The 17164-nt window shown below is 43.0% G+C and overlaps 1 protein-coding gene across 3 annotated transcripts in view; it reads right to left on the minus strand.

Moving 5' to 3' along the window:
• NTNG2 (netrin G2) overlaps window positions 1–17164 on the minus strand; it is a 158015-nt gene that overhangs the window by 70146 nt on the left and 70705 nt on the right. For all 3 annotated transcript variants that reach the window (XM_066580181.1, XM_066580183.1, XM_066580182.1), the window contains exon 2: window positions 11952–12805. In XM_066580181.1, the coding sequence (XP_066436278.1) occupies window positions 11952–12164 (213 nt within the window). In that variant the 5' untranslated portion in view covers window positions 12165–12805. The remainder of the gene's footprint in view (window positions 1–11951; window positions 12806–17164) is intronic.

Consider the following 17164-nt stretch of genomic DNA (forward strand, 5'->3'; position numbering starts at 1 on the left):
TCCAGTGTGAAATCCTTGTCTAAGAGATGTCAGTATTGTAGACATGCATCTTTGGTTTTTGAGAGGGATTTTGGGAAGTACCGCTCAACCAACTCCTACAGGAACTGCAAGATGTCAGTGAGTTATAAATTGATCATGGGTCTACTAGACCAGGGGTCCCCAACCACCCGTCAATGGACCGGGGCTGTTGGGGGTTTCTTGCCGGTCCGTGGCGCCATGTTGACCGCTTACCACATTTGTAGTGAATACCGGCAGGGGTCATGGCTTTTGAAAGGCCCCAGGGCTGCCTTAGCAGACTGCCTATGAAGGCATCCCCGTGGGGTGGCTTGATAGACTGCCTGTCAAATGGCAGTATGACGTAATGCTATAGCATTATGTCATACTGCAGGAGCGATCAAAGCATCGCTGGTTGTAGTCCCCCAGGGGGACTTTAAAGTAACGTAAAAAAAAAAAATCAATAAAGTTTTATTAATTGTAAAAAAAAAAAGTTATAAAAGTTTAAATCACCCCCCTTTTGCCATATAGTAATAAAAAATCGAAATCATAAAATAAAAATACATATTTGGTATCGCCGCGTCCGTAAAAGTCCGATCTATCAAAGTAGCGCATTATGTTTCCCGCACGAAAAAAAAGCAATACAGAAAAAAAACTGTACAAGTTTGATATCATACCAATCGTACTGACCCATAAAATAAAGTTATTATGTCGTCTTTGTTGCAGTTTGTGCGCCGTAGAAATAAGACGCACTGTAAGATGGCGGAATGTCATTTTTTTTTTCATTTCACTCCACTTATAATTTTTTAAACGATTTTCAGTACATTATACGGTACTTTATAAAGCACCATTAAAAACTACAACTCGTCCTGCAAAAAACAAGCCCTCATACAGCGACGTCGATGGATAAATGAAGGAGTTATGATTTTTTAAAGGAGGGAGGAAAAAAACGAAAATGGAAAAAAAAGGGCCGCGTCATTAAGGGGTTAAAGAAGTTTTGGTTCCTGTCTTGACTGTGGTTTTTAATGAATGTCTATCTTCAGACATTCTGCCAAAGTCAATGAGGAGGTCAGCCCTAATTATTCTGTCAAAGGATAAAGCTCCGTTCTGTATTGAAAATTAGTGTCCCACATCGCTCCTCGGTATAAACAGAACGATTCGGGCAAAAGTGCTTTTCAGTAAGTTTGTGAAATTTGCGTCTCCGCTCCTTTCTGGGGCTCAGCACTGCTCTGTTCCTGGTCAAAGCACATATAGCACTGTGTCAAGTGTCCAGGAGGCTATGGCACTGTGTCAAGTGCCCGGAAGGCTATGGAGCTGGGCAGGGTAGGTCTCTGGAAGGAGGTCTTATTTTCCCTGGATCAGGAGAACATTTTTGATTGGGTAGATGATGAGTATCTTTGGTCCGTTCTTTTGAGATACGGTCTAATGGTGGGGTTCGTAAAATTGGTTAAAAAACTTTGTATTCAGGGGCTGAGAGTTTTCCACTTGTGAACGATTCGGTTGGCCGTCCTTTTGTAGTTGGATCTGGCATCTGTTTGCTCTACATGTTTGCTGTTGATTCTTTCCTCAGAAGGGTAGCCGGTGGTCCGTTAGCAGGGGTGAGTATGGACCCAGAGGTTCTGGGCTTAACCTTGAGGACAGTGACATATTCTAATGATGTTACTATGTCTGTCTCCACCGGAGAGGAGGTGAGGTGGGTGATTTGGAATTTGACTGCTACTCAGAGGTCTTAGGGTCAGAGATCAACTGGGAGAAGTGTGAGAGTCTCTGGTTGGGAGGAGGAGATCCTGTTTTTGATCTTCCAGAACCCCAAGATTCTGCAAACTCTTTGAGCATTGAATTTGATTAAGGGAATTATCCTGAGAAAAACTGGGAAGACAGATTGAGGAATGCCGCTCAAAAGGTGGATCAATGGAAAGGGTGGTCTTTGACCCTGAGAGAAAGGGTTTACTTGATCAAAGCTCACCTGCTGCCTTTATTAATATATCTGGGAAGTGTATGCATTTTACCAGAACCTCTTTGGCCGTTGGTCTACAGCCTGTTCTTCCAACTGTTATGGGGGAATAGGTTCAACCCAGTCAGGAGGGAGGCTACTTACCATACGAGGAGACTAGGCAGGTTGGGTATGGTCAACCCAGTGGTATTTCTTGTGAATACCTTTTTGAAAATTAATATGGCAAACCTCTGGGAAGAGAGCGCTCCTCTGTGGGTAGCCTCCTGTAAGCGATGGTCTCAGCATTTCTTCCAGGTATGGGAGAAAGGAAAGCATGTGAAGGATATTTGTACACCGAATGGACATCTTCTGGCTTATGTTGCACCAGTTCTGAAGGTTTTTCACCAATGGGTGCTGACTATGTGGGAAGTCAGGGCACTGGATATTTGTGTGCTTGACCAGAGAGTTTTGGCAACTTGCTTTCAAAGTCTATTGGCCCTCAAATACTGCCTAGGTCGCGATTTAAGGGTCGGTTTGTCTCTTTAAAATTGATGGGGGGCTGGGTTCCTTCACCCGAGCTTTTTGTTTTTTTTAGGTTAAAAGTTGAGTGAAAGGCTTATGGGACCCAAACCGGGAGGGCAGGAGGTATTGGCTATGGTTTTGTTATATGCATTTAGGCTGTGGGTTATTGGTGTTATGGAGGTCATGGATTATGTCTTGTTATGTCCTATGTATATCATGTATTATGTGTGGGTGGTTAGTATTATGTTATTATGTGTTAAGGGTGAATGGATGTATGTGGTAAAGGGAGTTGGTTGGTGAGTGGGAGGGGAAAAAATAAAAAAAATCAGTATTTATTTTATTCCTTGTATGTTGGCAGAGAAGCAGGGGATGCGGTGTGGATGCAGGGTGTAGGGTATATGGGTATAGATATAGGGTGTGCATATGTGTTACGTTACTAATGTGTGCTTTTCGTTTCCTCTCAGTAGGTCGGACTCTGTGGGATTATTGGAGATGATGTTCTGTATTGTCTCCATATAATGGGACACGTTCGGGCGGTTATGTGTCTGACCAGTTTTTTCTTCTCTCTGTTATATTGTGATATTTTGTAAATACTTCTTTTTTTTGCATTTGACTATTTTATTTTGATAGTTTGAGTTGGTATATTGTGTTCTTTGCAATTTTACCATTATTTTATTATCCTTTGTTGTGCTTTTTACTTTTATGATAAGAAGATCTGCTGTATCTAATCTTATCCTGTGTGATACTGCCTGCTGAGCTGCTGTATCTAATCCTATCATGTGTGATACTGTCTGCTGAGCCGTGTATCTAATCCTATCATGTGTGATACTGTCTGCTGAGCTGCTGTATCTAATCCTATCATGTGTGATACTGTTGGCTGAGCCGTGTATCTAATCCTATCATGTGTGATACTGTCTGCTGAGCTGTGTATCTAATCCTATCATGTGTGATACTGTCTGCTGAGCTGTGTATCTAATCCTATCATGTGATACTGTCTGCTGAGCTGTGTATATCTAATCCGATCCTGTGTGATACTGTCTGCTGAGCTGCTGTATCTAATCCTTTCATGTGTGATACTGTCTGCTGAGCTGCTGTATCTAATCCTATCATGTGTGATACTATCTGCTGAGCTGTGTATCTAATCCGATCATGTGTGATACTGTCTGCTGAGCTGCTGTATCTAATCCTATCATGTGTGATACTGTCTGCTGAGCTACTGTATCTAATCCTATCCTGTGTGATTCTGTCTGCTGTATCTAATCCTATCATGTGTGATACTGTCTGCTGAACCATGTATCTAATTCTATCCTGTGTGATACTGCCAGCTGAGCTGATATGTCTAATCTATCATGTATGATACTGTCTGCTGAGCTGTGTATCTAATCCTACCATGTGTGATACTGTCTGCTGAGCTGTGTATCTAATCCTATCATGTATGATACTATCTGCTGAGCTGTGTATCTAATCCTACCATGTGTGATACTGTTTGCTGAGCTGTGTATCTAATCCTATCATGTGTGATACTCTCTGCGGACCTGTGTATCTAATCCTATTATGTGTGATACTGTATGCTGACCCACTGTATCTAATCCTATCCTGTGTGATACTGCCTGCTGAGATAAGCTTGTCATGTATAATAATATTTGCTGAGCTGTTGTAGCCAAGCCTGTCCTGTATGACGAGCCCTTGTAGCTAAGCTTATCATGTGTGATATTGAGTTGGTGTATCTAAGCCTATCACATGTGATACACGTTTATCACACAGAGCGGTGTCCCGGGCCCATGAATTTCGGACAGCTGTGCTGTAGGACAACACTGATGCTGAATGTGGTACTTAAAGACGGTGGAGCTCTTTAATAAGGCCGCGGGGGATTTGTGATCCTCTTACACGGTTATTACAATTTTATCACTAATCCGGTATATGAGGACACGCCGCACCACAACAAATACCTCCGCAAGCACAGGGGACGCCGGCGACTGCAGACACCAGATCTGTCGCTGCTCGCCGTACACGATAATACTTTTATGTGGAGTTAACGGAACATCATGTACTCGGAGGAGGCCTGGAGTACGCAGCGACTGCTGCCAATCAATGCCTACTGCCTGCAAGTCACGGAGGTCACATGACACGATACAACCTTTTACATCCTTCCTATAGAAGTCAGTGTGAAGGTTGCATGATGGCGTTAGTTCATGCTAATTTGAAGTTGCATGATGGCGTTACTTCATGCTAATTTGATATTAAATGAAATCTGATCAGTGGCGATCTGACTGCCGGGAACTCCGCTGATCTGGAGAACAGGGGCGCCAAGTCTTGCCTTGGCTATGCACGTGTGATCACTCACCATTGGAGGACCCTATAGGCATGACAGGCTCTGGTGCGTTAGGGGTTAATCACCCTGTGTTTTCTATACCAGGGATAAGCGGATAATCCCTGTGTGTTTGGGCTGAGAGCTGGAGCAGCGAGCAGGTCACACGTCCCCCCCCCCCCCCTCGCCGCCATCTGTACTCTGAGCATCAGCTGATCCAGACAGAGGTCTGCACATTATACACGTGGGGGGCTTAGAGGGGTCGGCCAGGGGAACTGTCCTATGTACTTACCCGCGGAACGCACCAGGTCGGGCCGCATTCACACCGGCGCCGTGTCTCTCCGCCCAGTTTCTGCTTTTTCTATTCTGTTATGTGAATAGAAAAACGGAAACTAATGTTTTTGCGACGGAACCCGTCGACCAACAGGATTTTAGGCTTTGCGATGTAACACCGCAAATGCGTCTCACGTTGGGGCCGGAACGATTATCATTCAAGGTATTGTTGAAAGGAGCGAAGGTGAACGATAATCGTTCAGTCTAAAGGCACGCCAACGACCGAACGACAAATGATAATCATTCGCTTTTCATTCGTTGTTTACTTTATGCAGGCGTAAGAATCATCGTTGGCTCGTTCGCTGATCTTCAGCTTTAGCGGCGCTCGTTCACGCATTCTCGTTCGCTAATACAGCGAACGGCTGAACGGTTTCTAATTGGAATAAGCCAACAATGGATCTGCCGTACAAACAGGTGGCACTGCCGAACTCCGACATCATTCGCTGGTTCAAACCATAATTGTTTGGTGTTGAAGGACCCGTTAGCAGGTCGCAGCGTGACGCGGCGCCGCTAGTTGTGTAGCACAGCTGCCGTTCAAAGTGAATGGCAGCGGTTGGCGGCGCCTGGCAGTCTGCACTGCAGATGTATCACGCCGTACTTTATAGATGGCATTGCTACAAAACCTAGGGGTTTTAGTGCGGAATTCCGCAGCTGCGGATTTGGCTGCGTCCTGCGGCGTTACGTCCCTAGTACATCATATGTATCCCAAATATATGTAGCAACCTGCAGGTGACAAACCCTTTACCTGCAATTAAGGAGCCCATAATGGTTGTCACTTTCCTTCCCCCACACAGATGCGCCTTCTAGTTCATAGACCCAACGATTCTCGCTCAAAGTTCACTCAAAGGCATCTTTTGAGCGATAAGCGTTGCGTCTAAATGCACGGACATCATGCAGTTTTTGTGCACGAGTCATTCCTCACTCAATTCTAGTTTTCTAGAATACAGCGATGAACTCTTATCAGCGGTGCAGGCTGTTATCACAGTCGGCAGCGCTGATAAGATTCTTTCAGCTCATGCGCCGCTGGTAGTTTACAGCGGGATGCAAGCTGTAATCACAGAGAACAATACAGCTCTTTGCTTTCGCAGAACAGCTGTATTGTTCGCCGAGTGATAGCGGTGGTGTCCCGCTCTGTCTGCATAACTCTTAAGTAGCTACCTAGCTACTATAGACTATGCAAAGATGATCGCTCAAAACTGTCACTTAAACTGTCGTTTGAGCGTCAGTGTAAATGGGGTCTTACTGTTTGCTTGCTGTGGGTACCGCTAGGCTTCCTGTTATCATACAGAAACGGTACTATGTTCTCATGGCAGCCAATGGCAGGCTGCCTCGGTGACATGTTGTCCGCAGTGCAGCCATGCTAAACCGCAGTGACTCCACGTTCCTTACCCCAAAAATCATTTGCACAAACAATTGACTTTGCTTCAATTTCTCACCATTTTCAAGACCTCTGTTAACTCTCAGTGAATGGAAACAGACTGTTTACACCCACAAAGCTTCTTTTCAATTTAATCACAATGAAAATGGGAAAGAACTGAAGCACAAAGTTTACTAGAAAGTTACAGAACTTTACAGGGAGTAAAAGTGAGATATGTTTGGAGTTGTGGTACTCTCGCATGTTCGTTTACGTAATTATGGGCTGCCCCTTTAAATGGTAATGATTCGTGACGATGCAAAGCTGCTACTTTACAAAAGAACACCACATCCTTCAGGATGAATTAAGACAATAATGTCTTTATCCTTCCAGCTTCCTTATGCTTCTTACATTAAGGCAATCGCATCCTCCAAGTGAAGGCTCATTTGCATAATGTATGAGTTACAGTCACAATGTTGTATATAGGATACAGGAACCACAGCGGCCCACGCAGGATAGCCCCAACGTCTGACAGTCCTACCCCATTACAAGTACACAATGGCTAAAGCTGCTGCACAACCTCTTCCATTCACTGCCATTACTGTCTGCACCCGCAGAGCAGCTCTACTGTGTACACAAGATCCATGCGGTACTAGGTGCTGCAAACGTAGCGGTGACACCTAAACTGTGTGCTGTGTACAGGAAACAACACAGGTATCCATAGATCACAGAACACAAGGCTACAGAACTACTGGGGGCATGCTGGGGGTTGTAGTTTCACAATAGTTAGCAACCAAATCATCAGCGTGTTACAAAACTGCACCTGCTGCCATAGGATGCTGGAGGTCACAGGTTCTAGCACTGTAAGCATTACTACAAAGCACACTCAAACAGCATATTAAGGGCGTATTCACACGAGTGTATATCGGCCGCCGTTTTCACCATCTGATGCATTGTATTCCAATGCATCAGATCACACAGGCGTATTAAAATTGCCCAGACGGCCAATATAGCATTGGACGCTTATACGCCAGGCAGGAAAGATAGTCCTGGAACTATCTTTCTGCCCCGAAAAAGTCGGCCGGAACATAGACTCCTATGGGAGCGGAGGACAGCGGCCAAAGAAGAGAGGTGGGAGGGACTTCAGCAGCGTGACTGCTAAACCCCCTTCTCTCTTTCCTCCGGCTGTTTGCAATGGGGGGCAGTATTATAGTAGTTATATTCTTGTACATAGGGGGCAGTATTATAGCAGTTATATTCTTGTACATAGGGGGCAGTATTATAGTAGTTATATTCTTGCACATAGGGGGCAGTATTATAGTAGTTATATTCTACATAGGGGGCAGTATTATAGTAGTTATATTCTTGTACATAGGGGCAGTATTACAGAAGTTATATTCTTGTACATAGAGGGCAGTATTATAGTAGTTATATTCTTGTACATAGGGGGCAGTATTGTAGTAGTTATATTCTTGTACATAGGGGGCAGTATTGTAGTAGTTATATTCTTGTACATAGGGGGCAGTATTGTAGTAGTTATATTCTTGTACATAGGGGGCAGTATTATAGTAGTTATATTCTTGTACATAGGGGGCAGTATTGTAGTAGTTATATTCTTGTACATAGGGGCAGTATTATAGTAGTTATATTCTTGTACATAGGGAGCAGTATTATAGTAGTTATATTCTTGTATATAGGGGGCAGTATTATAGTAGTTATATACTTGTACATAGGGGGCAGTATTATAGTAGTTATATTCTTGTACATAGGGGGCAGTATTATAGTAGTTATATTCTTGTACAGTGGAGCAGTATTATAGTAGTTATATTCTTGTACATAGGAGGCAGTATTATAGTAGTTATATTATTGTACATAGGGGGCAGTATTATAGTAGTTATATTATTGTACATAGGGGGCAGTATTATAGTAGTTATATTATTGTACATAGGGGGCAGTATTATAGTAGTTATATTCTCGTACATAGGGGAGCAGTATTATAGTAGTTATATACTTGTACATAGGAGGCAGTATTATAGTAGTTATATTATTGTACATAGGGGGCAGTATTATAGTAGTTATATTATTGTACATAGGGGGCAGTATTATAGTAGTTATATTATTGTACATAGGGGGCAGTATTATAGTAGTTATATTCTTGTACATGGGCAGTATTATAGTAGTTATATTCTTGTACATAAGAGGCAGTATTATAGTAGTTATATTCTTGTACATAGGGGCAGTATTATAGTAGTTATATTCTTGTACATAGGGGGCAGTATTATAGTAGTTATATTCTTGTACATAGGGGGCAGTATTATAGTAGTTATATTCTTGTACAAAGGGAGCAGTATTATAGTAGTTATATTCTTGTACATAGGGGGCAGTATTATAGTAGTTATATTCTTGTATATAGGGGGCAGTATTATAGTAGTTATATTCTTGTACATATGGGGCAGTATTATAGTAGTTATATTCTTGTACATAGGAGGCAGTATTATAGTAGTTATATTATTGTACATAGGGGGCAGTATTATAGTAGTTATATACTTGTACATAGGAGGCAGTATTATAGTAGTTATATTATTGTACATAGGGGGCAGTATTATAGTAGTTATATTATTGTACATAGGAGGCAGTATTATAGTAGTTATATTCTTGTACATAGGAGGCAGTATTATAGTAGTTATATACTTGTACATAGGAGGCAGTATTATAGTAGTTATATTATTGTACATAGGGGGCAGTATTATAGTAGTTATATTATTGTACATAGGGGGCAGTATTATAGTAGTTATATTCTTGTACATAGGAGGCAGTATTATAGTAGTTATATTCTTGTACATAGGGGGCAGTATTATAGTAGTTATATTCTTGTACATAGGAGGCAGTATTATAGTAGTTATATTCTTGTACATAGAGGGCAGTATTATAGTAGCTATATTCTTGTACATAGGGGAGCAGTATTATAGTAGTTATATTCTTGTACATAGGGGGCAGTATTATAGTAGTTATATTCTTGTACATAGGGGGCAGTATTATAGTAGTTATATTCTTGTACATAGGGGGCAGTATTATAGTAGTTATATTCTTGTACATAGGGGGCAGTATTATAGTAGTTATATTCTTGTACATAGGAGGCAGTATTATAGTAGTTATATTCTTGTACATAGGGGGCAGTATTATAGTAGTTATATTTTTGTACATAGGTGGCAGTATTATAGTAGTTTTTTTTGTACATAAGGGGGACATTTTTTAGTATTTTCTATGTATTTTTCCTGTGCTGTGAATGATGAGATTAAAAGGAATAGAAGGGGAATATCTCTCTCTCTCTTCCGGAGCTGTGGACCCATGGTAGTGGTCCAGGCCTTGTGCTCATCATAAACTACCATTGGCCCTAAGTGCATTATTGATTGCAAGACTGAGAAATGCCTACAAAGTAGGAAAAGGGTAGTGATGTTTAAAAGCTTATGCGGGATGAACGCAGGATACAGAGAGACTTCTGAGAGGACCAGGCAGCAAACACATCAATATTTCATCACGGAAAATAAAAATCAGCTCATCTGAAAGACAGATTATTGAAGAGGAATACTGATCACCCGGGATAATTGTGGAATGTTCCTGCTGGCACGTCTCAATATGTCACAGAGTCTGATAGGAACAAGTTTTTTGCTACTGAAATATTAACTGGCTGAAAGTTTTTTTTCGCTAAAGAGTTTTATTCTTTTTCTACTTTTTTGCATTGATTTATTTTTACATTCTCTCGGTTCAAATTGCAAATATTTTCAGACAATGCTAATGAATTTTCAGATTGTGCGGCATAGCGAAATTTTAAATGTACCCCTTTGTTCGTGGGGGTTACTTTACCAGAGTCGACTATCCTGGGACACAAACGGGACTGGTGGGACCAATTGTTGTAGTAGAAAGGGCTGGTATCGGCACTAGGCATGATAGAGCTTGGAGGGGGAATGTCCGTAACTAAATATGGATAAATGAGTGCTAAACTTGTCTAGTCAAGGGTTTGACAGGAGCCCCACCGTGAATCTATAGTTAAAGGGGTTGTCCCACTTCTGGCTGTTTTGCTGCAGGAAGCAGACAGCATCGTACATTGCGCAGTGGCCGGTGTTGGTATTACAAGCACAGTTTCCATTCAGTTCAATGGCACTCAGTCTGCAGTACCAATCCAGACCACTATGCAATGTACAGCACTATCTGTTTCCTGCAGCAAAGAAAACTAGAAGTGGGATAACCCTTTAAGGGTCCAAATATACCTGAACTGGACCAGATAAAAATGAAAGGTGACATTACTCATGACATGGTTAAAACCTCCTGTGTTTCACAATTCAACACTGCTAATGAAGAGTTAGAACTGAACACCCATTGGTAAGAAGGTTTGGACCTACCTCAGCTGGGCACCTCCAATCCATGGGCTCCATAGCACTTGCTTTTTTATGCCTCTATGGGATTCTAGGATTTGTATGAAGCTTAAAGGGATTGTCCAGTTTAGAAAAACTTATTATGGATTCCAAGGTAAAATTGGGGAGTCCTCTGTTGAGGATTCTCATCTGTTCTCCAGAGTGTTTCACTCTCTGGAGGACCCATCCTGTCCTGCATCACACAGACAACCCATTGATGTGATTGGACATTGCGTAATCCTTCATTTTCCCTGTGGGGGCACTGCAGGGAGACTGAAGATTAAGAGTCCTCTTATAGTAGATGACTGTCAGACGCTTCAATGCATGACAGTTGTCCCAGCGATAATTCCTCCTGTGCCTTCACATAGGAGCAAGGATCCCTTAGTGAATGGAGGTGGAGCGGGTCGGAGATCATTCCAGCCACCCACCTCCATTCACAGTAAACAGGCCATCATTCATAGCTGAACGTCCGCCTGTTTACACAAGCTGATCGTCATTTGATTTTCATTCGTGCAGAAACTGAATGAAGAACAAATTATCACACTATGTGATCAGCTTAAATATCACGCAGAATGGGAGAACTGTCGCATTAAAGGGGTTTTTTTCCATATTGAAAGTTCTGTCCTATTCACTCACCGCTGGATCAGTGTGGGTCCTACTGATGGGAAGCCTATAATCATAGGAACGGGGGGCCTGTGTACCCCCGAACGAAAAGTGCTATGGCGGAGCTTGTGCGCTGCAGCTCCATTCATTTTAGTGGGACTGCAGGAAATAGCGGAGTTCAAGCACTTGGCTATTTTCTGCAGTCCCATTAAAATGGAGTGGCAGCATGTATGCATGACCGCCGCCACTGCATACACCTGGACCCTACACTCATGATTGCTGGACTCCCACTGATCAGACAGTTACCCCCAATCTTAGGAATACCCCATTAATGTCTACAGATATAATTTATGCCTGAATGATGGAATGCAGTTCTGCAAGTAACAAAACAACCCACACAACATGAAATGAGACACTTGTGAATCGGTTGTAGATTCATTGCTCAACATTATGCAGGACTGAACATAGTCCTGTACACGTGACAGTACTTACATGTGTACAGAAGTACTCTGCGGGGTGCCCACAGGTAATTCCAGGAGGATCCACCCTGACTATAGCATACTCTTTCATCACCATGGTCTTTGGTTGACAGGCATAATATTCCCAGGAAGGGCCATCATCAGATGTCACCCAGGATTTACAGATGTCATAGTGTCCCAATGCCATAGGCAGGCAGTGTAGGATGAAGACAGCCAAAGGCAGCATGGCAGCTGGAACGGACGGTGGTGTCCTCCGGGAGAGGAGCTGACCAAGTAACGTAGAGGGGAAACTTCAGGGGGCTTATCTGCTACTGTCAGGATCAGCATGGAAACACTTCATTGGCTGTTCTACCAATGCTATTGGGCTTTCCAACTAGGAGTAGATAGTCATGTGTTGTACATTCAAAGATCTGGAGAGCTCAGACAGAACATCCAGAAGATGTTCTAAGTGATGCATAGGGATTTCCCAACTAGCTGGGTCTTTTCGTCTCTGCATTGACTCATTAAGGTGTTAGGTAAGACTTAGTGAGTCAACTCTGGTGCACAGATCAGGACCATAAGATGAACGCATTCTGTTCTTCACAGCTCTAGTGGGTGGACATCTTCTCATCTTTAGGCTAGATGGTGCACATGAAGGGTCCAATGACTTTCCAGACTCCTTAACCAGTCTTCTTGAGTCCAAGATGGTTTAGATAAGAACTTTAAAATCCAAGACCATTAAACCCAAAACCATGTAGGTGAGGTTGGAACCAAACTTTGAGCGGTGAGCTTGACTTTACAATCGGAGACCGTTGCTGTCTTCTTGCTGAGACATCCATGTGTTTATCTGAAGACCAGGAACCGAGGGATGTTATCCACCAGCAGCGCCTGCAAGAATATAGCGGACATGTTTACACGGGGGAAAAAATAACAACCTGCTGAAACTCGGTCTTCAGCTATTATATCTGCCAACCACATCCACACAACAGATGCTTTGTCTTCTCTATGGAGACATCGCTTTCCCCACGGGATAACTGCATTTACTTCATAACACAGGGGAAAAATAAAGGAGACGTCCAACGTCTGACGGATACCTTATTATTAGTGCTCTGCTATGATCAGGGACTCCAGCTCATCTGCATTGTCTACTGGTGTCACAAGTAGTCTGACTCCACCTCTCCCATCTCAGGGTGTTGTGCCTCCATGCTTTACACTACATCTCTGTTCTATTAGAACACAGATATGATTGGTGACTTTATCTGTTGTAGCCTGCTGTCTAATTGGAGGCTCGTAATGATACCCTTCCTTGCTTTTACCCTGCATCTCTTCTTAAAGGGATTTTCTGACCTTGACTCAGCACAAAAAAACTTGACTCAGCACTCTACATATCTGCTCTATTAGTGCATAGCTATGATTAGTGACTCCTGTTGACCTGCATTGCCTTCTGGAGTTAGAACAAGGCGGACTCCACCTCTCCTATCTTAGGATGTTGCTCCTCCATGCTTTACACTACATCTATACTCTATTAGTGCACAGCTATGATCAGTGACTCCTGTTCAACTACATTGTCTACTGGAGCCAGAAGTAGTCTAACTTCACCTGTCCAAGTTTTACACTACATCTCTACTCCATTAATGTACAGCATAATGGCCCAAACATATCAAATACTTACAATAGGAAATTCATTGAAGTTTCCTTATAAAGTTAATTGCACAGGTTTTCTGTATTTGATGCTTCTGACAACACTTCCTGCCCTTCGCCTCAAACTGTTCTTGTTGATTATAGAGGCCCTGGGCTTCATACCAACCAATCACATTCCAGTATGCATTTTTTTTAACATATGATCTGATTAGCTGCTATGAGGTCCACTGTTCCTATGCATACACCGGGACAGGAAGTGTTGTCATGTGGATATAAACAGAGATGTTCTTATCACAGAGGAATAAGATATTTAGAAAAGTTTTAATTTTTTTTCTTTTGCCATTAAAGGCCTTTATTAGGACATGGATCGGGAAGGTATTTAATTGGTAAACATATATTAAGCGCTAAATAAAGCGGCAAAGGGCAACGTGGGAGATGCAGCAATTAAATCCCATAAAACTAATAGAAAAGCCGTGTTTGTCGCTGCGGACCCGCGCTGATATTCATGAACACGGTTTAAATATTTTACAAGAGAAAAGCAATTTAGGCTCGTAACAGAAGTGAATTAAAAATTAAAATTTCACTTCAGTATATATTAAACGTGTATATTAAAACCAGGCGTGATTACAATGTAATCAAGTGACAAATGAAGCAGGAAGTGGAGGCGGGGCCTAAAGCGCAGGAGGCCAATGATGCAAAAAGAGACAACTCAGACAGGAAGTGGAGGTGCGACATAGGGCATGGGAGGGCAGAGAACAGGTGAGAATAAAATGTAACAAAGAGACTAATAAGACAGAATCACCGACTGGGTTGATCAGGGAAATGCGGTGGATATGGTATATCTTGACCTTAGTAAAGCTTTTGACAAAGTATCTTATACTATACTTATTGAAAAAATGACCAAATCTGGGATTGACAAGGCAACTGTTAGGTGGATTCACAACTGGCTGAATGATCGTACTCAAAGAGTGGTCATAAATGGCTGCACATCCAAGTGGAAGAATGTATCAAGTGGGGACCACAAGGCTCTGTCCTAGGACCAGTGTTGGTCAACATTTTTATAAATGATCTGGAGGAGGGAATTGAGGTGAAACTGATCAAATTTGCTGATGACACAAAGCTAGGAGGGATAGCTAACACTAGGGAAGAGAGAGAGAGAGAGGATTCAAAAAGATCTAGAAAAGCTTGCACAGTGGGCGGCGACTAACAGAATGGTATTTAACAAGGAGAAATGCAAAGTCCTACATCTGGGCAAGAAAAATGTAAGAAGCACATACAGAATGGAAGAAATTGGGCTAAGCAGCAGCACATGTGAAAAAGACTTGGGTATACTAATAGAACATAGACTGAACATGAGTCAACAATGTGATGCAGCAGCCAAAAAGGCAAACACAATTCTGGGATGTATTAAGAGAAGCACAGTGTCTAGATCCCGTGAGGCCATTATCACCTCTACTCTTCCTTAGTCAGACCTCATCTGGAATACTGGGTCCAGTTCTGGGCACCCCACTTTAAAAAAAAACATCAAACAACTGGAGCAAGTTCAGAGAAGAGTTACCAAGATGGTGAGCGGTCAGCAAATCATGTCCTATGAGGAACGGTTAAAGGATCAGGGAATATTTAGCTTGCAAAAAAGAAGACTGAGAGGAGACTTAATAGCTGTCTACAAATATCTGAAGGGCTGTCACAGTGCAGAGGGATCAGCCCTATTCTCATCTGCACAAGGAAAGACTAGAAGCAATGGCATGACACTGAAAGGGAGGAGACACAGATTAGATATTAGACAGTGAGGAGGATCAATGAGTGGAACAGGTTACCATGGGAGGTGGTGAGTTTTCCTTCAATGGAAGTGTTCAAACAGAGGCTGGACAAATATCTGTCTGGGATGATTTAGTGATCCTGCACTGAGCAGGGGGTTGGACCCGATAACCCTGGAGGTCCCTTCCAACTCTACCATTCTAGGATTCTATGAAGTGGAGGTGTGGCCTAGGTCATGGGAGGACAATGTAACAAAAAGATAACTCAGACAGGAAGTGAAGGCGGGGCCTATGGTGTAGGAGGACAATGTAGCAAAAAGAGACAACTCAGACAGGAAGTAGAGGTGGGACTTAGGGCTTGGGAGGGCAGAGAACAGTGAGATTACAATGTAACAAAGAGACACATGGGACAGGAAGTGGAGGTGGGGCCTAGGGCATAGAACAGATGGGGTTCCATAGCAAAGATCAAAATGGGCCCCTATTATGGTGCAGGGTTTTAGCAAACAGAACTAAAATCCCTAGTATTTGCTCCCTGAAGCCCCCTTCCTACAACTTTTAGGCCAATTTTCACCCCCAATTCCAGCTCCTATGCATCAATTCTCACTATCCAAAGATCTTACCAACCAGTGCTGGGCCCCTTCTCATCAAGGGCAGATAGCAGCTCCATTGTCTACCTCTGTGGTATATAAACCTTGACTATATTTTTCTTCATCTTGGGCAATGATGCAATTTCCAGTATTCATCTCTATAGAGGGGTAACCTGACGCTCCCAGAGACTAATGAAAAATCTGTACTGGGGGTTCCCCATGTAGCACTTATAACACTAGGGGCTTCTCAGGGGTAATGGAGCCATTGGGCACTTGCAAGTACCAGAGCAGCTGCTACTTTTGTGTATCCTCTGCCTATGACCTTACTGCAGCTTAACACCCTTACAGCTTGATGGCACACAATTCCTGGCACCAGCAACCAGCTCCCACCACAGGAATTTAGATATTGGGGCTTTTGCTCTAGCAGCACTGCCAGTTTCAGCAAACACAAAGTTGCACTCCCATGACAGATCAACTTTTCCAACATAAAGCTAAGGCTATCCAGCAACTTCAGTCTTGTGATATAAAGATGGTAATGTGGCACTGCCACACCGCATTCAATAATGGATGATGGTGATTGGGCTGCCACCTACGATCCAGAGTGACCACAACACAACAGTTGTAACAAATCCCAAACTGTTGCAAGTCACACATAACTTTGCCATCATGATGTGCAATGCAAGTTCTGTGCGACCCGTGTGCAATATGGCTGGTTTTTAGTAGCCAAATTGCAACTTCTGGCACAACAAGTCGCACAAATGTTTTGGCTGTGCGACTTTTTTGAGACCTGATGTTGAAGTCGTAACATTAACTGGGAAAGAACCTCGAAACAGCTGTCTGTACATGGGTGTTCTGGCTTGGCTTACATCCTAGTCACATACCTCCCAACATTCCGGATTCTGCAGGATTTGGGATACTGTCCCACAGTCATGGGCGGCAGAAGGCATGACCCGTCCTCCCCGACAAGCATTCAACTCAGTCATAGTCCTGGTATAGTGGCAGTTACCGCCACTACTGTAATCAGTGTGACCTTTGAACTCACTGATTACAGCAGCACAGTGCTGCTGCAGCCGGATCGGTCCTACAAGTGAGTTAAATGCTTGTTAGGTGGCTGGAGTTCCACTATGGGGGTCACTATTAAGAACGTAGTTACTAACGAGAGTCACTAGTACCACTGGGGCCACTATGGGGGTGCTATTACTACAGGGACCACTATGTGGGTCATTATTACTACTGGGGCCATTATGGGAAAGACTATTACT

Source organism: Eleutherodactylus coqui, chromosome 10, assembly GCF_035609145.1.
Source record: "Eleutherodactylus coqui strain aEleCoq1 chromosome 10, aEleCoq1.hap1, whole genome shotgun sequence".
In the NCBI taxonomy this organism is placed as follows: Eukaryota; Metazoa; Chordata; class Amphibia; order Anura; family Eleutherodactylidae; genus Eleutherodactylus; species Eleutherodactylus coqui.